A 26,796-nucleotide genomic window follows, 5' to 3' on the forward strand; every position below is an offset into this window, starting at 1 on the left:
CCCAATCATGTATATATTTAAGAAAAAATTGTTATATTTATATATAAAATATTTATATTTATATATAATATAAATTATAGAAATGTATATACAGTATTTAAATGCAAATATTTCTTAAATATATACATGAATGTGTGTGTATTTATATATACATAATATTTATACACAGTACACACACATATGCTATGTAAACACAAACTTTTATGTTGGATGCGATTAATCGCGATTAATCTTTTGACAGCCCTAATTTTTAGTTATGCTGGTTAAAAGTCTCCTCACATCCTGATAGCAATCACTGTGCTAAGTTGTTTAAATGTATTTGTAGAAATGTATGTTATCTGTTAAAGGCGAAGGACCAAAAAATGTTCAACCACTCATAGATTTCGGTCCGAACGGACGTTTCCTTTTTTGTCCCTCAAACGTAAGCGTAATTTGAATGCCCACCGCGCAATGTTCCCTCTAAGCTGCGCGCGTGCGCGGCCGCGCAGGCCAGCCAAAGTGGCCGCGCAATAGATTTGTCAGACCGCGCACATTTTTCAGACCGCACATAAACATTGATGCATTTGCTGTTGTAAAAGAATTAAGAGAGAGAGAAGGCGAGTGTTCTAGAAGGAGAAGAAACTTTCAACCAATCGCTGATCTTGCTACGGTGACAGACACTTTTATGAGCCAATGGTAGCAGCGCATTCAGTTCACACAGTGACGCTGCCAGCACGGACGAGCACAGAGTGAGAGCGAGCCAGATGAGCAGCTGCACGGGTCGATCTCAAGAAACTAAAATATTTATTAAGAGGAAAAAGTTCAGATTCAAAACAGTGATTTAAAACAAATTATTGGATTCCTGAAGTGATGCGATAACTTGGAAAAGCTGTCGCTAGAGTGAGGAGAGAGCAAAATAGAGAATTAGAACGGAGGCAGATGCAGAATCACAGAGCATCAAAACACTGCGAATGAACTTCTTCTTTTAAATAAGAAGTTAAAATGTATGCTTTGGTGAGTTATATTCTAAATATTAACTTGACATTGTGGCATAAGTGTTGCAAATTTGGCAGCAAACTATGAGTTTTATTAGTTTGTTTACATTGGCCGTTGGTATATAACGAACGAGCTGAAGCTATTTACATTTGAAAGTTAACAGTCAAGTAACGTAAATGTGATTAAAAAATAAAATTTTAAGTGTCAATATGTTCAATAAGTGTTGAAACCCTGAGTTAGGTTGTTATTTGAAATGTTTACATGATGCTTATTGATAAATCTGTTGAACTGAAGATTAATTACTGTTCTGCCTTGTGTTTTTACAAGGCTGGGTTTTTTTGTGAGAATTTCGAACATCTGTAAAGTTCTCCTGCTCCATCTTGGACACGCGAGACAATTAAGTGAAGGTGTATACAAAAAGGCGAGCCAACCAGAGCTGTGCTTTGAATTCATCAGAACTGGTAGGAGGGTATTTTTCCTTTTTGTTTCGGACAACTACTAGGACGTGAATTCGCTGAAACTTCATTTTCCGTATTTTCTTGGATTTTCTTTAAAGGACAGGACACTGACTTTGAACTGAACTATTTGAACTATATAAAGGAACAAACGGTCCTTTGAACCGAATCAATTGATTCATGAATTCAACCCAACAGAGTCATTTAAGTGAATCATGAATTTGGATTACAAACAAAATGAAACAGTGTTACACTTTTACAAGTATTTTATTTATTTATTTATTTGCACTGTAGTATATGAGAACTGATTTTCAGCTTGAGGTGAACGGTTCAATCTGCTAAACCCAGGTACCTGGTAAATTCAAAGAGAGTGTTAATTACATGTATTGGGATTTATACACAGGCCCACATTGAACATTATACGTGTGTATACACTAAACCCCGTTACACGCTACACTGTCATCTCTTTGAATCTCCTATGGTTAACGCAGGCTCGTGTTCATTTTCGGCAGGTCGTGTGGTTGCGAATTCCTCACAGTACTGAAATGTGTGCTCAGAAAAAAAATTATTTGCTCAGTGCTGAAAAAAATTAGAGGGAACATTGCCACCGCGCAGCGAGTCCATGCAGACACCACACGTCATCGGCGCGTTCACGTGAGCTCACCTCCTGTCTGTAAACAGCAAGAATGGCAAACTTTTCTGCTGAATTGATAACCTGTACAGGAGCCACAAAACGAAAGACATCTTTTATAACAACAACAGCAAAAACTGCGTGGATCAGCGAGAGCAAAAACCCAAATTAACATCGTTAACTTAACTGCTTTACCACGAGATGCAAACAGCTGCAGGAGGCAAAGGGTCTGATAGGGTCGTTGCACTGTTTATTTTGGTAAGGTAGGTACGCGATATGTTTGTATTGAGATGGGTTCAGATATTCTACTTCGATTAAACATTGTGTTGCTTATGAAATTTGTGTTCGTTTACGGATAAGCGTAACGATAAAGTTACTACGTCTCCACAACCGAAATTTAATTAATTCTGATGTAAACCAGTTGTTGATGTTGGTTATTTTGGAAATGTTATTCACTTTGTACTGCAATGTTTTCTCACTGGTGAATGAGACATGAGACGTGACCGTCTGATCTTCATTGCTAGGCGGCTACCATTAGCATTTTTCAAAATGTGACACCCTACCTTTAAGGAGCATTGTTGGCTCGTTGCTATTTTGAGGCAACTAAACTTTTCTTGCATATTTGTAAATTATTCTTTGAGATTACACTGATCATGTAGGCTATCCATACATTTACAGCAATTAAAAGCCTGCTATTTTTCAATGACTGAAAGAAAATGAATTTTAAAAAGAACCAAAGGTTTTAATACAAAAAAATAACAATTTCAATACAAATAAAAACAATGCAATTTTTTATATCAATCATTTAACTGGTGGTCTTCTTCCTCCGCTTAGTTTTTCATGGCGCACGTGCAGCTGGCTTTTAAAGGGAATGGGAGATGAGACTCTAATTGGTTTATTGCACGTTACGACCAAAACACACCCATTACTCATTACCAGAATAGGAACAACCCTTTGCACTAGGCGCACAAACCATTTTTCCTGTCATTAACTTAGCAAAAGTGGATTTGGACACGTACTTTTAGACTGATGGCTGTGCACTTTAGACCATGAGCTTAGATTGTTAAAATAGGGCCCTTTATGTGTATGAAAAGTTCGGATGCAAAAGCCGCTAAATGTCACTTCCGTCAAAAATGAGGTAATGATTTTGACCGAATGCTCTCTGCGCATATTATCATCAAGTTCAATGAAATGACTAAAATGAAAATTAGACATTTCAAATACTGACTAATAACCTTTTGGTTGCTATTAAAGTGAAATTACTGAACCTAAATTTAAGAGCCTGATAAAAAAATGCTAATTTACAAGAAAACACACATTGATACAAACTCTTAATATACTCTCAGAAAAAAAAGATACAAAAGTTGGGGTGGGGTCACTGGGGTGGTACCTTTTCAAAAAGTGCACGTTTTTACAACCTAAAAGGTGCATATTGGTACCTCAAAGTTATACATTGGTACCTTAGAAGTAGGGATGCACCGATAGGATTTTTTGGGCCAATATGGATACCGATTTAAACAGACAACTTCTGGCCGATGCCGATACCGATATTAAACACTTGTATACAATACTATACAGTTGGTCTTTTAGCTAGTTTATTTCTGCATCAAATTATTTTTACTGAACATGTATTTTATCTTATTAACATTCAACTGACCAAAATAATAAGAGAGGCACAAATTAAGCTAAAACAAATATAAGACGACACAGCATGACAACCTTCAAAGGTGGTTTTTGCTATTCAGAATTTATTTTATTAACAACATTAACTCATTTTTTACATATAATGGATTTCTTTATGCAGTTAATTAATAAACAATCGGTATCGGCCTTTCTCGTGCTATTGCCGATATGCAGATGGTTTCAAATTCATCAAAAATCGGCCGATAAATATTGATATTGCCCATATGCCGATGGTTTCAAATTCATCAAAAATTGGCCGATAAATATCGGCGGCCGATACATCGGTGCATCACTACTCAGAGGTACACACTGGTACGAAATGGCATCAAGATGATATACATTAGGACCTTTCTAATGCTGCGTTTACACCAGCGCCTATGATGTACATGTTAATTTAATGCACAGACGCGATTACACGTGGATTATTATCCTGCGACGCGGTAAGCACGGAATGCGCAGAAGGCGCAGCACGGATGGCACATTCTGCACAAATTGAGGGTTGACGCATGAAACGCGCACGTTGAAAAATCTGAACTTCGGCGGATTTCCGCGCCGCATTAACCAATCAGGACCTTGCTGTAGTAGTGACGTGATAACAAGAAGCGAGCGTAGTGGGGGAATCTCAGTGGAGTTGGAAGCCCCTCCCAAGATGTGAATTTCCGCATGAATTTCTTGAATGACTAGAATTTCACGTGCGGCTTTCACAGGCAGATGAAACGAGTGAACTCAAATGTTCAAGCGTCCAACTACACGCGAATAGCGCGTTTTTGCCGCCTTTACCGCGGCTGGTGTAAACGCAACATAAAAGGTACCGTCCCAGTGAAAACTTTTGTACCTTTTTTTCCTGAGTGTATTTTCACTTTAGTGCTTACATATACAGTAGTGGCCAGAAGTGATGTTTAGAGGGCAAATTTGTACAATATTTGCTGTTAATGCCCCCTTAGGTTAGATTAAACCATAAAAGTATGAGGTGTAGAGTTAATGTATTTGTTTTACAATTTTTGGCCAAAACATCCAAACTATATATGAGTTTTTATTGTAATATTCAAATGAAATAAAATACATGGCTACATGAAATAAAGCATATATTGACTGCATCACAGCAGTTTTATATTTTGTTGGTATTCCCTTACAGTATTTTTTTTTATTAAAAAAGTAATTCTGCTGGGCCTTGATTCAATAAATCTAGCATGTACATTGTGTGTGATTTTTAACGACAAGCGCTACACAATTTGCATACAAAATTTTCTAGTACTGTACATGTTGAATAATATGTGACCCTGTCTGAATAATCCATTATGTAGGATGATTTTATGTAGAAAACACACAAAGCAAATCACATATTTAATTTATTTAAATAAAAGGCAAAGACGTCAAGTTTCCAAGTCATTACTGAAGATGCTACAGCTACACCGGCCTCATGCAATTCATGCTTATAGTCTATTTTCGCAGACTTGTTCAATGCGATCATACTATTTATAGCTCTGTCATCAGCATTCACAATACCAAAATGCAAATCCCCTCTGAAAAGATGGCAGGGATCGGAAAGCATGTAGCCTTCGTAGAGTAAGCCTGGATTTTCCAAGCATGAGCTACTGTAGCTGTGATATTCTGTCTCTAAATTTAAACCCACTGCCAGTTTAGAATAAGTCCAGCTCACGTGACCACGTTTCATTTCTCATGCCATATGTGGAAATGATTTAGGAAGCAGCCCTGAACAGTTCATTTGCTATTCAAACTGAGTTACAAGCAAAAATAACAACTTTTAATTTAGAATACAGGGCTGTCAACGATTCCGATCTTTCTCGGTTGATCAATGGCACTTTCGGGACACAATGGCTCAGGAGAAAGTTCAGACGCGAATTTCCCATGAGTCCTAACGGTGACGCTCTGTCATCTTGTACAAGTGTGTTTACCCACAAAGCCAGATGTTTTCAAACGGTCACCATGCTGACACACCAAAAACACCAACTTACCAAAGCATCCTAGGAATGCCACAGAAGCTGAGAGGGCAGGACCGTCATTTCGATGTGTATAATTATATTATGGTTTTGCATGTGGGTGCTATGTTCCCTGGCCCTTTCTGTGCTATTTTAGGCCTTTCTAGGAACTTGCTGTATGTATTTTGTGAAGAGGTAAAAGAGGTAAAACTTTAAAGTGACACTCCACTTTTTTTTAAAAAATGCTCATTTTCCAGCTCTCCTAGAGTTAAACATTTGAATCTTACCGTTTTGGAATCCATTCAGCTGATCTCCAGGTCTGGTGCTAGCACTTTACGCATAGCTTAGCACAATCCATTGAATCTGATTAGACCATTAGCAATGCGCTAAAAAATAACCAAAGAGCTTGGATATTTTTCCTATTTAAAACTTAACTCTTCTGTAGTTACATCGTGTACTAAGACAGACAGAAAATTAAAAGCTGTGATTTTCTACGCAAATATGGCTAGGAACTATACTCTCATTATGGCGTAATAATCAAGGACTTTGCTGCTGTAACATGGCTGCAGCAGGCGTAGTGATATTACGCACTGCCCGAAAATAGTCCCTTGCTATTGAAAGTAACCAAGGGGACTATTTTTTGGCAGTGCATAATATCACTACTCCTGCCGAAGCCATGTTACATCAGCAAAGTCACTGATTATTACTCCTGAATGAGAGTATAGTCCTAGCCAAATCTGCCTAGAAAATCGCAGCTTTTAATTTTCCGTCGTTCTTAGTACACGATGTAACTACAGAAGAGTCCAGTTTTAAATAGGAAAAATATTGAAACTCTTTGGTTATTTTTAGTGCAATGCTAATGGTCTAATCAGATTCAACGGATTGTGCTAAGCTATGCTAAAAGTGCTAGCGCCAGACCCAGAGATCGGCAGAATGGATTCCAAAACGGTAAAAATCAAATGTTTAACTCTAGTGGAGCTGGAAAATGAGCATATCTTCAAAAAGAGGAGATTTAATATGTAAGCTTCATATTGCTTTTTTATTTTCTGTAACTGATGGTTGCCAGACACTGGCATGGTCTGTCATACAGCTGTTATTATTTTATGAAACACTCCCCTTTGAAATACTAGTTGGTGGTCTGACACAATAAGAACAATGAATAAAGATGTGTGACAGGACTTGAGTAGTTGAGTAGTTCAAAGAGGTCAGATGGGTGAAAAGTTATTTTAATGAAAAAAAAAAAGATTTCTATAGAATATGCAGTGATTCATTTTAAGAAAGTACACAGGGTCATTTTTTATTTTATTTTATATATAAATACTCAGACTCTGTATTAACCTTGACATAACTTGAACTGACAAGAGAAAGGGATGGTGTATGAAGCTGTAGTACATACGTTTACATTAATATCTGCTATAACTCCCCTGTGTGCGCACAAGTTGTGTAAATTTTCTGAATTTTTATGAGAGCAATTTGGCAGCCTTTTTAATTCTTAAAAATATATTTCAAGCATAAAACTATCAACAGACTAACATGCACCATAAACACACCAAATCCAATTTCTCCACAGTGACTGTGGCACAGTCTGGGTATTAATTTAACCGACGCTGAGGTCATAGACGCGTTCTCCGGGGAATTTGAACATTCCCAAATGACAGCATTTTTCACCACCGTTACGGATTGAGTACTTTGCGCCGTCTGACCGATTGTGTACTTTGCTGTACTAATAATTGAGACTATTTGTCTTGGTGGGCTATTGTGGAACGGCCAGCCGGTGTCTCAGGTGAACCGCTGGTAATGAATGCAATCTGTGACACCTGTGTAATGGATTGCAGTTTGCTGTTTTCTTTGAAACATTTCGGTAGCTGTAGTAGAGCTCCGAGGAGCGTCTGGTGTCCAAGATGTTGTGTGTGAGGTTTGAAACGCCCAATTACAACCATACTTGCTGATACACTGAATCTTTGTGTGCGGACAAAGGTTGTTTGGGAGAGCTTGTGCCTGTGTGTGGGTATCAAAGAGAGCTTGAGGAAGAACTTGGCCCCGTAGGTCTTGGTGATATAAATGGCGCTGCGGATGTAATGATGTTAAAAAGCCTTGGAGAGCACGGGCAGGATTACTCATTAGTCAGCAGATGTCTGGAGACCAAGCAGAGACCAGCAATGGGCATCCCCTAATCCCAGCTTCCACTAGCCATAATGCACTGGCAACGGGTAGAAATTTTAAGTAATATCCAGAGGAAGAAAAACACACTCAGGGATGGTGAGTGGGAAAGCGGTCTGAAAAAGATGGAGAGATAGTGAAATAATGAATAGTCGGGGAGAAAAACAAAAATGAAACAATAGAGAATTAAAGAAAGGAAGTGAGGGACAAAGTGAGATTGATGGAGAATTATATGAATGAAAAATGTGCATGAGATGAGTAATGATACAGACGACAGAAATAGCGGGAAAGAGAGCAAAGAATACTGGAGTCTGTAGTATTCACACATAACATCATTATCTGCAAGAAAACATGATTGATGTGCTCGGTTTGGGTCATGTCAAATTTCCGTGGAGCCGGTGCAAAAGTTTCAGGCTGCCGGGACACATCTATGGGCATTAAATCACCATTATGTTTTGCTGCCCATATGTAGGCAGTTGGCCAGCTGGTGAGTATTTTGGAAAATAACTGCCTGATTGAATCCAATGTAGCGTCACCATCACAGCCCATGTGTTTGAGTGCGTTCTGCTGCATTATCACTTTCAGTTAATACCCTCAGAGATTTTACAGTGCCGCTTTGGCGTAATTTTATTTTATACATATTCCGACAGCTACTTAAAAGATGTTTTATTGGAAGCCATAATTTAAAGTATATGTAATCCTGACAAGATGTGACAGTGTGTCTTATAAGCTTTATTAATATTACACACATACAGTATAAGTTTTAAATGTCACATATTACTTGAGCATATCAGGGCACAAGAATACCATAAAGATGACTTGGACCTGTAAGTAATGATTTATTATAAATCTAGTTATGATTATATTTGTGTCTCGCAGTGATCATTTAAAATTAAATAAAACTAAATAATAGACTGCAGTGAAATTTTAGTGGACTGCTTATCTAACAAAATAGCATTAGTGTGACAGCTTAGTTTATTTGTATAGACTTCCAAAAGTTGTGTGCATAAAAACTTTATATGTTAATCATTATAATAAGTTTATAAGTATTGAGTAACACATTTTTCTTTCATTCTCAGATAAAGACAGATTAATAATATAATGAAGAATTACACCATGCTTTTGTTTTAGGTTCAGTTGCACAGCTAGTTTGATTTCACCCTACTACCCTTATATTTACTACAGTACCATTAAAGGGATAGTTCACTTTAAAATGAAAATTCTGTCAAAATTTACTCTTCTTTATGTTGTTCTAAACCTGTATGAATTTCTTTTTTCTGATAAACACAAAAGAAGATATTTTGAAAAAATGATGGTAAACACACAGCAGTAAGTGACCATTGACTTCCATAGTAGGAAAAAATATTTTGGAAGTATTGTGATAAATGACTATGAAAATGTTTTGATAAATGATGGTAAGCACACAGTTGACGGTACCCATTAAATTCCATCATATTTTTTTATTCCTACTATGGAAGTCTATGGTCACTTACTGCTGTGTGTTTACCATCATTTCTCAAAATATCTTCTTTTGTGTTCATCAGAAAGAAGAAATTCATACAGATTTAGAATAACATGAGGACGAGTAAATGATGACAGAATTTTCATTTTAAAGTGAACTATCCCTTTAAATATTACTAAAAATGAATTTTGAAACGATAGATAGAAACAAAACAAACAAGACGGTCGAGCCAAATGTTGAGCAATGCCTTAGGTTTCCCGTGTCTTTAACCTTGGCTTTCCGCTCCCTGTCTTCACGAAAAGAGATGTGGGGAGAGACGGACACTTAAGCGTTTGACATCAGCGGTCTTCATCTGACAGATTGACAGATGAAAAAAGTCTTTTATCTTATTTCGCCAAGGTCTGGCAGCTATTCAAGGTCTATTAAGAATAAATAAATGCAGAGAGAATGGAAACAGCTTTCAACTCCACCAAATAAAGACGTGAATTACATGAAATATATAACTTTTTAAAATTTATAAAGGTGTCAAGATATGAATTTGACTGAGTCTGTGCTAGACATGAGTATTAGATGACACACCACATTATCATAAATCGAAAGATTGAAAGCTCAGACAGTGTGGATGTCGTATCAATCTAAGAAATTAAATAAAACAAACAGAAATTTGTGAGGGTAGACGAAACGCTCTCTAGATTCTTTCCATAACACTATTTCATCTGAACGATGTGAATTTTGGTCTTTTGTCAATACTTCAAGCCTTCAGTCAAATCCAAATGTCATTTTAACTTGTGCAGGACGGCCATATTTGTGTCTTTATTTATTTCTTCATATTTCACAGCCTTTTCTACTCAAGGCAATAAATTCAACTTGATCAATGACCTTTTCTGCCTGACTTGTTTGCCATGTTCAGCAAAGTACGCAATTGAAATATTTCATGGGCGCCGGCAAAAAGGCAAAAAGACAGCAATAGGACATTTTCTGCATGAATTCTGTCAAATCTAAAAATAAAATATTGAGTAAGGGTCTTATTTTAAAGAGTATGAACTACTGTATGGGGGTTTGTTTTACGTCTTTTTGTGCCTCCTACAATGTCAGAAATAAAGATACAAGAGCTGGGACAGCACCCTTTTAAAATGTCCTAATATGTACCATTTAGGTACAGATATCTTTGAGATACCAATATCTGAGGTAGTAATTTGCACCCTTTAGGTACAAAGGCATGGGCGTAGATTTAGGGTGGGACGCTAGGGACATGTCCCTAGCAATATTCAGGGAAGACTGATTTGTCCCTAGCAATAATTTCGACCAAACAATTAATCTGTATTTATATATAACCACTAATGTCCGTCTTATTCTTGTGTTTTATATTTTTTACTTTACTTTTTTAATTATATATTTTTTCAGGAATCATTTAAATGAGATTAAAAATCTTTTGCAATCCCGTTCTGTAAAAATGACGCTCTATGTGGTACACAAACGGTTAACAGCTTTCGTTCTCTGCAATGCCCGCCTCCGTAACTCACATCGCTATTATGATTGGCTTTGCATTTCTTTAGTCCCGCCTCTCTACTCACATTGCTAATATGATTGGATTAGCATTTCTTGAGTCCCGCCGCTTTAAATCACATCACTTTATGGACTTGTCTTTACTCGCTACGTGTGATAGGATGGTTTCACTTTGTACAACGCGCCAAAGTTCACTCAACAAGACGCGCGTGATTATTCGGGCTACAGGTAAGTGAGGAAGAAAGTATTATTATACCCACTGTAACTGTTTCATGCACAAAATACGGAACAAGTTGTGTCACATAATGATTCAAGGACAGTGTTTTCACCAATACACGACAATCCCATGTTAACCTGAGGAGTTGCAAACTTTTGTCAACCTTTTATAAATGGGGTAGCAAGGTTATTTAGGGGGTCCCTAATCCATGAAAGAAAATAACCCCAACATGGTAAAAACAGGAAACAGCATGATATACAAACCAACTTCAACATTGGGATTTTTTTGGCAAAATTACATTAAGAATTAAATATTAATTGCATATTCTTCATTGTTATAAAGTAAATATGGATTCATATATGTTACAATGTGATTTTCTTTTTTTTTTTGACAAAGACTTAAACAGTTACTGTTTATTAGGCTCTAGGACATAACGAATTGTTATTGTTTATTATAGTACATTAAATTTGGGATGGCACCGGGGGTGACGAGTCAGATGTCACTGAGTAAAGTGCATACTGAGTTGTCTGTTGTTTATGTCAAGTAAACGGTGATAAACAGTTTTTGCAATGCGGCCATTTTATTTATGTCCCCACCAATGCCAGAATCAAACCTACGCCCTTGTACAAAGGTGTATTTTTAGAAAGGGTTCTGCCCCAGTGTACCTTCTCTTCTAAGAGTATGTAGCAGGTGGTGGCCAAACCTTAAAGGATTAGTCAATTTTCTTAAAAAAATCCAGATAATTTACTCACCACCATGTCATCCAAAATGTTGATGGATTTTTTTGTTCAGTCGAAAAGAAATTATGTTTTTTGAGGAAAACATTCCAGGATTTTTCTTATTTAAATGGATTTTAATGGACCCCAACACTTAACACGTAACTCAACACTTAACAGTTTATTTCAACGGAGTTTCAAAGGACTCTAAACGATCCCAAACGAGGCATAAGGGTCTTATCTAGCGAACCGATTGTCATTTTTGACAAGAAAAAAAAATATGCACTTTTAAACCACAACTTCTCGTCTATCTCCGGTCCTGTGACACGCCAGATGTATGCAAAACTAGGCCCAGTGTTTACAAGTCTGGAGAAAGAGGACCGTTCTGACGTTGTTGTATGTGGAATGATACTAATTAATGTCTTTGTGTCAGTTTATTGTTTAAAATGGTCTGCAAATGTGTGTTTCATATATGTAACACGTGACCTTTCGACGCCATTACGCAATTAAGCAAGGTCGTGCTGGCGCGTCACAGGACTGAAGATAGACAAGAAGTTGTGGTTTAAAAGTGCATATTTTTTATTGCCAAAAATGACAATCGTTTCGCTAGATAAGGCCCTTATGCCTCGTTTGGGATCGTTTAGCGTCCATTGAAACTGCAATTTTAAACTGCATTAAAACTGTTACGTGTTGGGGTCCATTAAAGTCCATAAAAAATCCTGGAATGTTTTTCTTAAAAAACATAATTTCTTCTCGACTGAACAAAGAAAGACATCAACATTTTGGATGACATGGTGGTGAGTAAATTATCTGGATATTTTTATAAAGAAAATTGACTAATCCTTTAACTATTAAACTTATTTTTATAAACAGACTTATATTATTGAGTTAGGCCTATTGTGATTTTAAATGATTTGCTTTGCTTACCTTCTTAAACAGGTTATTGAATTTCTTTTACTATATACGACGTTTGAGGAGGTTTTTAGGGTGAGTCAGACCCCAAAACATATTCATAATTCATTATTTTGTTTTAAATAGGAATTCCAATCCTGTAATACCCTCCCTTGCCCGGATCTAAAGAAGACTACTCCCTGGACACCGTGGACACCAGTGAATATCTCGGACAATGGCGGCCACTACGAGCAGAGGTTTAGATACACCTGTAAGGCGCGTGTACCCGAGCCCAGTCTGCTGGAGGTGGGGAGGCAACGTATCGAGATGCGCTACTGCTCCAGTGACGGCTCCACCGGCTGCTCTACTGACGGTGAGATCTCATTTAATCACACCATTCTTCATTTTTCTATTGGCTTTTCCACTATTTTCCTGGCTCTCATCTTGGCGTCTTTGATGAAGTGAGTCTGACTTTGAGGCACGTCACTTGATCTATTTGTCCATCAGTGAAAAAACAACATGATGTGCTTTAGTACCGTTCTTGCTCTCTTTTTCTCTCTCTCTCTTATTTCTCTTGCTCATCTTCATCGGTTTTGGAGTGACGTCTTATCTGAGTGCTCTTAGCCACGTTTTTTTTAACCACCGTGCTAATGAAGTCAAATCAGAGAATGTGATCTTCTCTCTGTGCTTTGGGCTTCCTATCTGGCAAAGTGCACTTAATTTCAATTGTTTACCTCCATGCATGTGTACAACTGCCTTCAGTTTCACAGCTGCAAGTTAGCTGTAAACACTTGGTGGTTTGTAAACAAGCTGTTAACTGGGATGTTATGAGGGTGCAAACGGTATATTAGATGGATAAACAGCGGAAATGCAATGAAAGGTCTGGCTCCAGCTGAACCATAAAGGTTGTTTGTGAGGGATGTTTACATGGACTCTACAGCGTGGCTCTGATCTCCAACAGCCATTTACTGAAGTATTATTACCGTACGATCACAAGAAAAGAACCACACACATCTAATGACAAACCGGAGCTCTTTTATGCTCGTGTTATTTTCATTCGCTTTCCATCTCACTCATTTCCATTTCGTTTTACGGGAAAGTCAACTACAATGAAAAAGACATTCGGAGATGTACACAGAGCAGCACAAAAGCATTTGTTTTGCCTGTTCGTGGAAGTCTTTTGTTGTACTAATTGTACTTTTCTATTTGAATGCTGAAATGAAAGAAAACGTGGATTTGTTTTAAAGTTGTATTGGGTCTTAATTGTAAGATGAGATGCATTAAAGAAAGCACAGCTGTGGCACAGTTGATTTTGACTTAGTTAAATGAGTCTGCTTAACATTTTTTCTGAATACATCATAACTGTCATGATTACTGTAAGAGATTTTTTTTTAAAAAAGCTGTCAGGGGGGCAGTACCATTTAAAAAAGTTACTAAAATGTACCATTTAGGTACAAAAATGTATACATTTGGTACCAGTATGCACCTCTGAGGTACTAATATGCACTTTTAAGGCACAGAGTTGTACTTTTTGAAAGGGTACTGCCCCAGTGATAGCTTTTTGTACTAAAAACAAACAAAAAATGTAACCCTTTTTTTAAGTTTCGCATACAATAACAATGTTGTCGAAACAATGCATGTTTATCCGCAAAATCAACTAAAAATGCTGTATAATGCTTGCCAAAACAGATTTCGGCTGTGGCGGGTAAGACAGCCAATCCCACTAGCCACTTTGGCAGGTTGAATATAATTTTTTAATTGTAGTTTTCTTAAAAGTTATGCAAAATAATAAACAATGCGACACTAGGAAACTACAACTCCCATGAGCACTCTGCACCCAGCGCAACGCACAGAGACCGTTCGTTGAGACGCGCACACGATCATCGAAGCGTTTTGCTGACCAAAGCGCCACCTTCCAGAGAGCGAGAGCTGATGGATTTGCGAATGCACAAGAGGACGCAGTCTGAGCACATACACACTTCGGGAAAGATAAAACAATTGCATGGAAGTGATTGAAGAGATATGAATTGCGTGCACGCTCTCAGGGCAAGAGCGGAGAGAAATTCAGCGCATACCTGAATGCACATGAAATCAAAGTAAACTTGCCAGTTGAGGTAACTTTGCGCATCATTTTAATGTAGGCTACTTTGGGCAACAGTAATGCCCTTTCAACATTTGTCATTAAAAGTCTTAAATCACTTTTAATAGAAACCATGATCAAGCTTATAAAATACAATCTGCATAAACAAGTTGACAGTGAAATTCATGTACATTTCTTGACAGTATTTACTGCTGTTGTTAATAAATAAGTGGTAGTCGAGGGGATTTGTGTTTATCTTTTCAGCTTATCTTCTACACCCCTGCTCCACTTTTAATTTATTCATTCAAAGTTAATCTATTTATGCCTTATTAGCATGTTTTTTCATGCACCTAAATATATGATTTATACTGATATTACCAGCTAATAAATGTTGTCTTAATTTTGGTGGTCAGCATTTGATATTCAATCTGCATCTAATTTAGCTAAGCCAAGTAAATTTGCTCGAATTAAAGTCATTTTAGGATGCCAAAGTCAAGTTTAATCATATATAAGTTAAAGGCAAGCCATGCACACACGTAATACTCATGCGTCACCAATTTCACAGTCACGTTTTTTTTTAAAGCTTACACAGAAATGATAATGATATCATTTGCAAAAATGTGCACTTTCAAACCCATTTTCAGAATTTCGAAATTTTGGCCCCCAAAACAGTGATGTTGTCTAAATGAATAGCCAAATTTGAATAAAACGTTTTCCATTCTTAGTTAAAAAAGATGACATTTAAACAACCCCTTAACTCATTCCCCACCATTGACAAGTTATCTTGTCAATTAAGTGAAAACATTTGGATTAAAAACATGTACCTGGTGAGTTTTTTTGGTAATCTGTAATCTAGTGATTATCCACTACATGGTGCTCTTACAAATTTATAAAAAAAACTGAAGCAATTTTTTTATTTTACACTCTGTGTATGTTTTGATAATCGTTCTGAATCTGATCTCTAACAAAATCCCTTCACAAAAAATGCAATTATTTCAACTTTTTGCAAAAAAATATTTTTTTAAAAAAAATACCCATATTTCAGAGTTTATAAACAAAGAAAAAAATAAAGATAGGATGAAACGTTATTTCCCGTTCTGTTTGTTTGTTTATTGTTTGTTTGAAAGCAGAGGGTCTGTTATTTCATTGGATATATTTGTATGTTTATATATTTTTAGAATAAAATTTTTAAGGCATTTTGTGAAACTTTTTGTGAAAATCACAAAAAATGCAGGCGGGCAACTTTAAAAAAAATTCTGGCAGGAATGAGTTAAATGTTTTATTGAAAAAAAGACAGTTTTTTCAGTCTTTAACACATTTGTCGCAAATCATCTTTAATCCAAGCAGAACTATAATTTATTTTACATTTTTTACATTATTTGTAGCATTTTGACAAATTTGATAGTGAAAATTAGGGTTGTTTGAATGCTTTTTTTTATTAATAAAAAATACTTGGTAATTGTCATTGCCACCATTACATAGGACCTGTGCAAAGTTTCAAATCAGTTTCAAACCACCTAAAATTTTAAGCAGTGATGCTGCTTCTGGCTTTTAAACAATTTGTCTTATAAAATAAACTGTCACAGGTTGCCTTGACCTCACAAATCCATATATCCCTAGAAGGTATATTTCTCAAGTCTACTTCACATTACAAGGTAAATTTCATTGGTGTGCTTGGCCCTAATTGCAGCTTGCAGCTATATTATTTGAGATGGGTATTGCCAGTGATCTGTATTACCCTGACACGCCTCTCCCATGATTTATCAGCGCTGCGTCCGTGTAATTCATAAATACAAAATGCCCTACAAGGAAATGAATAATTTCTGCATTTTAACTATTATTTAACTTGAATCACCCAGCTATAACCCTTTATGCACCATCATGACAGATATGTCTCCTAAAGGATTCCTGTCGCATGCGGTGCAGAAGCCCAGTGCCATAATCACCTCCACACTAAAGATGTGTGTTGATATCATTGAAGCCACGAGGGAAGATGAGTTCTGAAATGAATGGGCTGCCACTTGGCCAAGATTTAGCCTCTCATCTCGGCTTGCCCAGATCGATTTGAATCTGTAAGAATCTGTAATCCTCGCTTGTGTGAAGAAAGGGTGATAAAATATGGAGTCTCAGAGCACAGAGTTTGTGTGCTGGAGCTGTGCAATGAGTTAGTAAACTGCAATGCTGTGTCAGGCATGTTGCAAAGACACTAAGATTTCTGTACTGAAGGTATAGGATTTTAAAGGATTTTTTGATTCTATAGCTCGGTTGGTAGATCATTGCATTAGCAACTCCAAGGTAATTGGTTCAATAGCTTGAATACACTGTTGGTTGCTTTGGATAAAAACATCTGCCAAATGCGTGAATTAAGTCTTTTTTTGTGAATGCAATCTATTGCTTTGAAAGTCTTGATATGATCTTCCTCTTTAACTGTCTTATGTCTTATTTACCACCTGCTTGATTTAACCAGCTGCTTAATGCCATAAAAAGCACTGTGCTATACTTTAAAGAACTATCCAGGACTTATTCACAAAACTGTTTGTCCAATGCAAGCAACTTTTCTTTCCTACGGCCTGTGGAAAGCGGACATCAACATATTTTTATTAGTGATGCACCGATGTATCGGCCGCCGATATTTATCGGCCGATTTTTGATGAATTTGAAACCATCGGCATATCGGCAACAGCACGAGAAAGGCCGATACCAATTGTTTATTAATTAACCGCATAAAGGCATGAGTTGCATGTCTGTTGCATAATCCAGCATTTTTAACAATAATTATCAAAATAATTAAATACTTCCCAAAACAAAATAAGTTGTATAAATTATAGTTTGTCAGACGTGCGATGAGGGAAAAAATAATAAATCATGTAGTTAATCACGCGAGATTACTCATTCACGTAACCATGCGGTCTAGAGTATTTCGGGAAAATGTCTGCGGTCTGGGCTTTCTTCAAAATCTTGGATAAAGATCAAAAATTCGCCATTTGCAACTAGTGTTCTGCAGAAATTTCAAGAGGAGGTAGTATTGTATACATGTGTTTAATATCGGTATCGGCCAGAAGTTGTCTGTTTAAATCGGTATCGGCCCAAAAAAATCCTATCGGTGCATCCCTAATTTTTATTTAAAGGGATAGTTCACCCAAAAATAAAAATTCTGTCATCATTTACTCACCCTTGTGTTGCCCTAAACCTGTATGAGTTTCCTTCTTTTGAACAAGAACCATTCTCGTACCCAACCCTATCAGCGTATGTCCAATTATGCGAACTTCGTAGCTATTTGCTGATTGAAATGAGGAGACAAGTGTGGCATTATACTGTATAGCATCTCTGTTAACTAAGATGTGATATTTAGCTCTCTGTTGGTAAAGTTAACAGGACTATGGAGGTCACTTGTGAAACATAAGATATGTAAATATTGCTATTTTGTCCAGCCTTTAAGCTCTCTTTTATCTGCCTAATGCCAACATTATAAAAGAAACAAGATCAGGAGAATCAGCGCCGGCTGACATTTCCAGATTGGAAATGCATTTGAAGTCAAATCTGTTAGTAGGTGAATTTAAATTGGTTTTGGGGCAGATACGGTTCTTTAATTTCTCAGCGGTCATTTTTCAGGGGCATATGAAAGAAATCCTCAGTGGCCACCATAGCCGGTTGCAGTTTATGAACAGATTCAGCGGCTTGCTTAGTGAGCTATATTTATATAAAACTACACTTTTTGCTTTCATTGACACATGAGTGTCATCATATTTGCAAAAACCTTGCGTAATGATGAGTTAATTGACCGATTAATGTGTACAGATATGGTTTATGAATGAGCATTGAGACTATGGAGTGTAAAATTGTGGGCAATTTTTTTTCAGGAGGCTCTGTGGCTTTCTTTGCAGTACGATGCCATTTTTCTTTTAGATAGTGCAAGTGGTAGTCTTTAGTGCTTAACCTTCGGTACAATAAAAATCAATACATGCACCATTACGCCTATTTGTTTGCTGGAGTAATGGTGGTGACTGTAGAGAAAATGCGGCCTAACAGTCGGGCCACTTATCTTAAAACCTTGAGTTTCTTTTGCAGCGTAAGCCAGAGGCTATAACCGATAACGTCTCAGGTTTGTAATTTGGCTATGAGTGATGCCTTCATTTATTTCAGAAACAATAGCACATCACTTTAACGTGTGACTTTAGCATTATTTTCTCAACTAAATAGCGCACTGCAAGGACAGCTCTCTCTGTAACTTGCTTTCTCTCCATATCTCCTTGATATCTCCAAGGCTGTTTACTATCATCTTTACACCGGTCGGTCATCCATTAGAAATTCACTCAGTGTCAGATTCTGCAGACTGCTGGCAAATGTCTGTGTGTGGTGCATTGCACACATGTTCGTCTACACTAAGAATCTCACTGTCTGTAAATCTGGCCTATAATACAGTAGAGACTGAAAGTCTGAATAAAACTGTTTTGCTTTGACTTTGTAGCTTTAAAAGACTGGTTTGAGATCTCAGTAACTTGAAGAGTTTAAGTTTAAGAGTTTTTAAAATTCTTTAGGTGAAATAAAATCAGAAACAAACGAGGCAATTGCTTGCATACAATAACAAAACACTCTTATAAAGGTGCTTCACGATGCCATAATGAACCTATTTTGGTTGAATGGTTCCATAGACAATTTTTATTTCCAGAAAAGGTTGTTTAGATTATAAAAAGTTTTAAAGAAATGGTTCAGAACCTTTGACTGACCTTTGAAGATTGCTGTGAAGAACCTTTTAAAGGGATTGTTTACCGAAAAATGAAAAATCATCATTTACTTACCCTTAAGTTGTTCCAGACTTGTATTTATTTCTTTGTTCTGCTAAATACAAAGAAAAATATTTTGGAGAATGTTTGTAGCCAAGCAGATCAGGGGCACGCCTGGCTTCCAGAGTATATAAATATAATATATATATAATATATATAAAATAATCCTGCCCCAGGTTTGATTGGTTATTAAAATTTTTTTTTAAATATCTTTATTTGTGTTCAGCAGAACAAAGACGTTCATACAGGTTTATAACAACTTGACAGTGAGGAAATGATAACAAAATTTTCATATTTTTGTGAACTATCACTTTAAGCACCTTCATACACCTTCAGAGTGGGGTAAGTTGTCACACTTTTCACTGTCTAACTAAATCACTGAGCACCATACATCACCATGGTATAAATCTTATACCGAATGAAAGAAGGAAAGTCTTGGGCACACGTGTTGTATTCATTACATTTTCGTATCTTATCTCATTACGGAGTTGTAGACTATTGAATAGAAGTTGAATGTTTATTTTTGCCAATTTGCCCAATCGGCGGGTAAATTGTCACACTAGATTATCTTAAAATAAAAACACAACTTAATTGTGAAAATTGATTTTAATATTTAAATTTAAACTCTTGGCAGTGGTTGTCAATCCTGGTCCTCGAGGAACCCCTCTCAAAAAGTTTTAGATATTTCCTTACTCATCATCAGATTATTAGGAAGAGATGTTTACCATTTTGGAAGGAGGCTGATGAGTTGAATCAGGTGTTTTAAGTAAGGAAACATCTAAAACGTTTTGGAAGGAGGTCCTTGAGGACAAGAATTGGGAAGCACTGCTCTAGGGCTTTTCACACTGTGCATTTTCGTTCTAAACCCCGCTTTTAAAACTGGGTTAAGGATCGTTGCACATTTGTAATTTAGAAGCGGGATTATCACTGAAATATAAAGTGATTTTTTTTAAAGCAAAAAAAATAAGAATATTGTCAGATCTTGACCACATGAACACAAAGTTGACTATAGAAGTCGTCTTCACACAAAGTAACTATTTGATTTTTGAGATAGTGCCGCTTGTGTTGGAGTTATGAACTGTGTGACAACTTACCCCGCTCACCCCTACTTGGCATAACCTAGATTTTGAGAAGATCTGAGCATCTGTTCTCATTCTTCTGGACCCCAACCTAAATGAGCAACTCACGGTTTGATTGACATTTTGTTTTTCAGATACCACTAGCGATGTTGCTAGCTCTGTCTCATGCTAATTATATGTGTATGCGGAGGCGTTAACCACCCACTACAGAAACACATCAGGGAGTCAATTCTAATTGCCCACCCTCTAACTTTTAATAAGCATTGGTGACCGCTAGACAGTTTAAGACCTCTCTAGGGAAGACTGTAAAAGCCACATTGTTAATCCAGAAAAGCTATTTGTTTTCTTGAACGTGCCCGCCCCTCTAGTTCCTCATATCGTCTTACGCTATATATAAGATGGGATGGTTAAAATTACCCGAGCATATGAATCATCACTGCCTGTTTCCAAGTACTTCACTTTAATTTATCCATCTAATGTGAGTTTAACAACCGGCAAGCATTACAAGGTCAAAAAATCTAATTCAACCATGCGACTTTATACTTCTGTAAAAAATCGATGTGGTCAGTCATTCCTCGGTTAAAGTCACCGAACGCGGCACGTTTTGTTTACCTGCGGCTCCAGAGCGCGCTGACACCTCGGTTCCCATTAGCCATCAGAGCCTGGCACAGCGCTTAGAGGTGTGAGTAGATTATGAAGTAGTCTATTACCTTTGAGAGGTCTGTGTGCTGTGGTGCTGGAGAGACAGACCATAGTTCAACCCATGTAGCGCTGCCATCTCGACGTTGCCTGCTCTGAATGGATAAATGGCTGTGGCTCGGAGGGACTGTCACGGTTAGATCTCCCTCAAGGTAAGGAGAAACACAGAGGTCAGACTGCAGACAGACATGCAGTTAGTCCGGAGAACAAATGCAGAGTTTTATGTCTGAATGCTAAGATGAATCAGAAGCTCAGCCGGAAGAGCATGCCAATTTCTAAGGCAAAAGAAGATGGGGTTGATAACCAGGAAGCGCACATGATGCCAACAAGCAGTATAAACTTTATATACAGTACGCTGGATGCCAAATTAATAAATGTTGTTTTATAGAAATGCATAGGATACTAATCATAAATAACAGGATCTTAAACTGTTTATAGATGACAGAAAACATTTAGCTTATAGGGCAAGTGCAAGCATGAATTATAAAGTGGCCTTGTTGGACATTTTGTAATGCATTATGAGTGGTAATGCAGGATTGAATGTTATTTCTTTCCCTGTTATCTCCTGTTTTGCTACATTGTCCTGTTTTGGCAAATGTACTACATATATAAAAATATTTAATATTTTCTGTCTGCTTTGATACACTGCTGGGTTGTTTCAACCCATGGTTGAATAAAATATTAACATTTTGTAGTTTAATTTAAACCAGACGTTGGGTCCATATTTTACCCAACTGTAGGTTGAAACAACCTAGCATTTTCAGTGTATAAATAATGAATCATAGTATAAAAAATATAAATATAAACAAGACGCAGTTCTGCTGAATGCTGCGCTAAATAAAGCATACAGGACATGGGTGCCAATTGGAATGACTTTCTCTTAAAGGACTGTCACACATCAATCATATAGTCTGTTTTTTATTTATGACAACGTGTCAGACTTAACACCCCTGCAGTAAATCTATGACAGAAGAGGTCAGTACTGACTGACACCGTGTGTGTGTTTGTTCTTGTTTTAGGAGATTTGCTGCGCTCCGGCCGTATCACCGGAATGACAGTAAATGGAGGTTGGTCCGCCTGGGGGCCCTGGAGCCAGTGCAGCCGGGACTGCAGTTCAGGAGTACGAAACCGAAAACGCACCTGCTCGAACCCCAAACCCAAATACGGAGGTATTACCTGCCTCGGGCCCGCCCAGGAGTTTCAAGAGTGTAACTCTACCCCATGTCCAGGTAAATGCTCATGCATGCACAAATGACTCAAAACAGCTTGAAATTCTGATATATTTGATATATATATATATATATATATATATATATATATATATATAGATAGATAGATAGATAGATAGATAGATAGATAGATATATAGATAGCGCTTTTTGTTGTTTTGCATTGTTGTAAATAAAAAGCCTGACGTATAAAAGCATATAGTGGGGAGAGCTGAAAAAGACCTGTTCCATTTCTCATTAATGCAATTATCTAATCAACCAATCACAAGGCAGTTGCTTCAATGCATTTAGGAGTGTGGTCCTGGTCAAAACAATCTCCTGAACTCCAAACTGAATGTAGAATGGGAAAGAAAGGTGATTTAAGCACTTTGACTAAAACACTCATTACAACCAAGGTATGCAGCAAAGCATTTGTGAAGCCACAACACGCACAACCTTGAGGCAATGGGCTACAACAGCAGAAGACCCCACCGGGTACCACTCATCTCCACTACAAATAGGAAAAAGAGGCTACGCTTTGCCAGAGCTCACCAAAATTGGACAGTTGAAGACTGGAAAAATGTTGCCTGGTCTGATGAGTCTCGATTTCTGTTAGGACATTGAGATGATAGACTCAGAATTTGGTGTAAACAGAATGATAACATGGATACATCATCCCTTGTTACCACTGTGCAGGCTGCTGATGGTGGTGTAATGGTGTGGGGGATGTTTTCTGGCACACTTTAGGCCCCTTAGTGCCAATTGGGCATCGTTTAAATGCCACGGCCTACCTGAGCATTGTTTCTGCCCATGTCCATCCCTTTATGACCACCATGTACCCATCTTCTGATGGCTATTTCCAGCAGGATAATGCACCATGGCACAAAGCTCGAATCATTTCAAATTGGTTTCTTGAACATGACAATGAGTTCACTGAACTAAAATGGCCCCCACAGTCACCAGATCTCAACCCAATAGAGCATCTTTGAGATGTGGTGGAACGGAGCTTCGTGCCCTGGATGTGCATCCCACAAATCTCCATCAACTGCAAGATGCTATCTTATCAATATGGGCCAACATTTCTAAAGAATGCTTTCAGCACCTTGTTGAATCAATGCCATGTAGAATTAAGGCAGTTCTGAAGGCGAAAGGGGGTCAAACACCGTATTAGTATGGTGTTCCTAATAATCCTTTAGGTGAGTGTATGTTGTATTCATTACATTTTCATATCTTATCTCATTACGGAGTTGTAGACTGTTGAATAGAGAATGTTCCCTTGTGACAATTTGCCCCATCGGGCATATTTTTTGCCAAAATATTTGTCGATTGATGATTATGTAAACAGTCTTTTAGTCAGGGAATAGAGAAGGTCACCCAACATCAACATGTGAAAGTTTCAAAACCATTTTCTAGTCCCACATTTAAAAAAAGAAAATCTCCCCGTTTTAAGGTGCGAAGACCCCAATTTGCTGGCGGAAATGGAGAGAAATCTCAGTGGCATCGTTGTGTGTAATCACATTTCAGGCTAATTATAGCGCAAGTGATGGGAAGGCAGGATTCAGTCATTAAAAGCTTCACCACAAAGGCGTACCCGCGCTCCAAAGTCAAAAAAGAAGAAAACGCTGGCTAATTAAATGAGTGCTCATGGTTTCGTGGGGTGGAAACGGGCTGTCTAAATGGAAATCTGCTACTGGGGTATTTTATGATACCTATCATTGAACAAGACACAATCAGGCGATGCAGAATTTGTTTTACAATCATAATTAATCAATGGCCTGTTTTCGGAAATAAATGTCCCCTAAACCTTCAAGGCAACACATACGGTCCTTTATGGCACCTATCACTCCCTTCTTATGATATGCCACGTACCTAATTGCTCCCTAAGCCAACAGTAAAGTTGTAATTTAACAGCAGCTGGTTTATAACTAGAAATCACATATTTGCTATGAAGTGACAGTGCTGGGGCCGGTGGGATTGATTCATTAACAAAGACCTCCGGGGTCTGTTAGCCCTGATTAACTCTTATTGATGTTTTTCTCTACTCAAGTATTTGCAAACATATCGGGTATCCGGGAGAAGATTTCATAAAAGCCAGGATGACAAGATTGTTCAACAAACTAAAAGTGCAATCTGCAGACAGGCAGAAAGTTAATTCTGTCCTTCTCTACTTCCAATGAAATGGCTTAGTGGCACTTAGATGCAATTGCTCCTTGATACAGACTACGACAGAATAATATAGATGACTTTCATCAAACGTGTCCCAGCAGGAAGCTTGAAACCAACACATCAAATTGCTCTACATCCCCATAAGTGTTTTTGAATCACAGCATCCCTGTGATCATTGCTCTCACTGTGTCTTTTATTGGTTCCTTACCTCTACAGTACCTCCTCCCAAAGCTAAATCTTTACACTTTGCGTCAGACCTTTAAAATGTAATATTTTGTTTAAGACAGTGAAACAGTGACTTGATGTAAGTAAACATATTTATTAATGTTTAGTATGAAGTTTACCATCTCCATTCATTTTTGAACATACCATAAAATAACTGCATTGCCGGGATGTCATTTGTGTACTTTGCAAATGTTTTACATTCACATTTTAACTACTATGCAATTCTACTCAGTTGCTGTTTCAATGCAGTTTGATTATTTTTTGGTGTGCGTTTGTAGCGCTAATGTCAGTGACATAGGCACCTAACCATGTTTCACTGACCTGTCAGGCTATGAATGCAAATGTAAAATAAGACTCCATCTGCTTGTTTCCTTTAATTGGTGCTAAGACAGCGTTAGTGTTTGTAAGTTTGTTCTGGGGGTGATGAACGTGAGTTTGCACTCACTGGAGAGAAAGGGAGAGCGAGAGAGAAAGAGATAGAGAGAGAGAGAGAGAGTATTGATGCTTCGTTTAGCCTCATTAATTAGAGCAAAGGGCAGGGTTAGCACATAAGGGAGATACGGGGCTCATATACAGATTGTGTGAAACAGCCTCGCTTTCCATGTCGACCCGCCTTTATTCCCAGGGTTTTCTGCATCTGGCTTGATCTTGTTTTGACACATGAACGCACATTCTTTCATTGTAGTAACTTTATGAGATGGAAGTAGAGGGATTTATTCATGAATTTATGCATGATGTGGGCTTACGTTTAAAGCAGGGTTATATTGTTAACTAAAACTATTCAAATAATGTCTTTTAATTGGCATTAAATAAAATATAGGCCTTTGTATTACTTGAAAAACTTCTCTTGTGTTCCCTTTGCTATAAACTGAAATTTTGTAAGTTTTAGTTACGGCACTAAAATTATGAACTGAAACAAAAACTTAAATGAAATACATTTAACCTGGCGAAATTAGTTAATTAGTTAGTTAGTAAATAATCTAATATAAAAACTAATACAATGACAAATACTTGTAGTATTTGTCATTGTATTGCATTTGTAAAAGTACTGTAAATTTAATCAAATCATGTAACATATAAACTACATAAAAAAATAAATAAAGCTAATATTATCAAATATTAATTTTAAATAAATTAAAATAACTCTGATTTAAACTAGATACATATTCTACATTTGTAGCATTTATATGCTCCTTTTGACCATTAGAGGTTAAGGTAGGCAGTTATGGGGAGGCTCGCAATACTAAGCTACTTTAAAGGCACAAGATCCCACCCACGCTTCAAAGTGCTCTCCAAAGCCTCTCCAAAAACCTTGGACTTAACAACTGATGACAAGAAATTGGTCACACAAGTAGGTATGCAAATACATAGTTTGACGGGCAAGTAGGACACCCAAATATTGTGTTCGGCAATGACTGGACGGCTGTACCTTTCACAGAAGATATATATTTATATAAATAATATATAAGAGCAGTTTACTTAATGATCGTTTTTGGATCAACGTTGGATTTTGACGTCGGATCAACGTTGGATTTTGACGCCGGATCAATGTTGGGTCCTGATGTCAGATCAACGTTGGATTTTGACGCCGGATCAATGTTGGGTCCTGACGTCAGTCAACGTTGGATTTTGATGTCGGATCAACGTTGGGTCCTGACGTCGGTCAACGTTGGATTTTGATGTCGGATCAACGATGGATTTTGACGTCAGATCAATGTTGGATCAACGTTAGATTTTGACATCGGATCAACGTTGGGTCTTGACGTCGCATCAATGTTGGATTTTGACGTCGGATCAACGTTGGATTTTGACATCGGATCAACGTTGGGTCTTGACGTCGGATCAATGTTGGATTTTGACGTCGGATCAACGTTGGATTTTTACGTTAAATCAACGTTGGGTTTTGACGTCAAATCAATG

General features: G+C 37.4%; 1 protein-coding gene and 1 long non-coding RNA gene across 3 annotated transcripts in view; both read left to right on the top strand.

The window, feature by feature from the left end:
* The window catches only part of sema5a (sema domain, seven thrombospondin repeats (type 1 and type 1-like), transmembrane domain (TM) and short cytoplasmic domain, (semaphorin) 5A), a 205,846-nt gene that overhangs the window by 166,651 nt on the left and 12,399 nt on the right, over positions 1-26,796 (top strand). For both annotated transcript variants that reach the window (XM_073813106.1, XM_073813107.1), the window contains exons 16-17: positions 12,784-13,009; positions 22,298-22,507. In XM_073813106.1, coding sequence (XP_073669207.1) covers positions 12,784-13,009; positions 22,298-22,507 — 436 coding nt within the window. The remainder of the gene's footprint in view (positions 1-12,783; positions 13,010-22,297; positions 22,508-26,796) is intronic.
* Positions 454-1,397, top strand: LOC135740046 (uncharacterized). The gene is made up of 2 exons (XR_010529152.1): positions 454-993; positions 1,303-1,397. It is a non-coding gene; the product is annotated as an uncharacterized lncRNA (long non-coding RNA).

Source organism: Paramisgurnus dabryanus, chromosome 22 (assembly GCF_030506205.2).
Source record: "Paramisgurnus dabryanus chromosome 22, PD_genome_1.1, whole genome shotgun sequence".
NCBI classification, from domain to species: Eukaryota; Metazoa; Chordata; class Actinopteri; order Cypriniformes; family Cobitidae; genus Paramisgurnus; species Paramisgurnus dabryanus.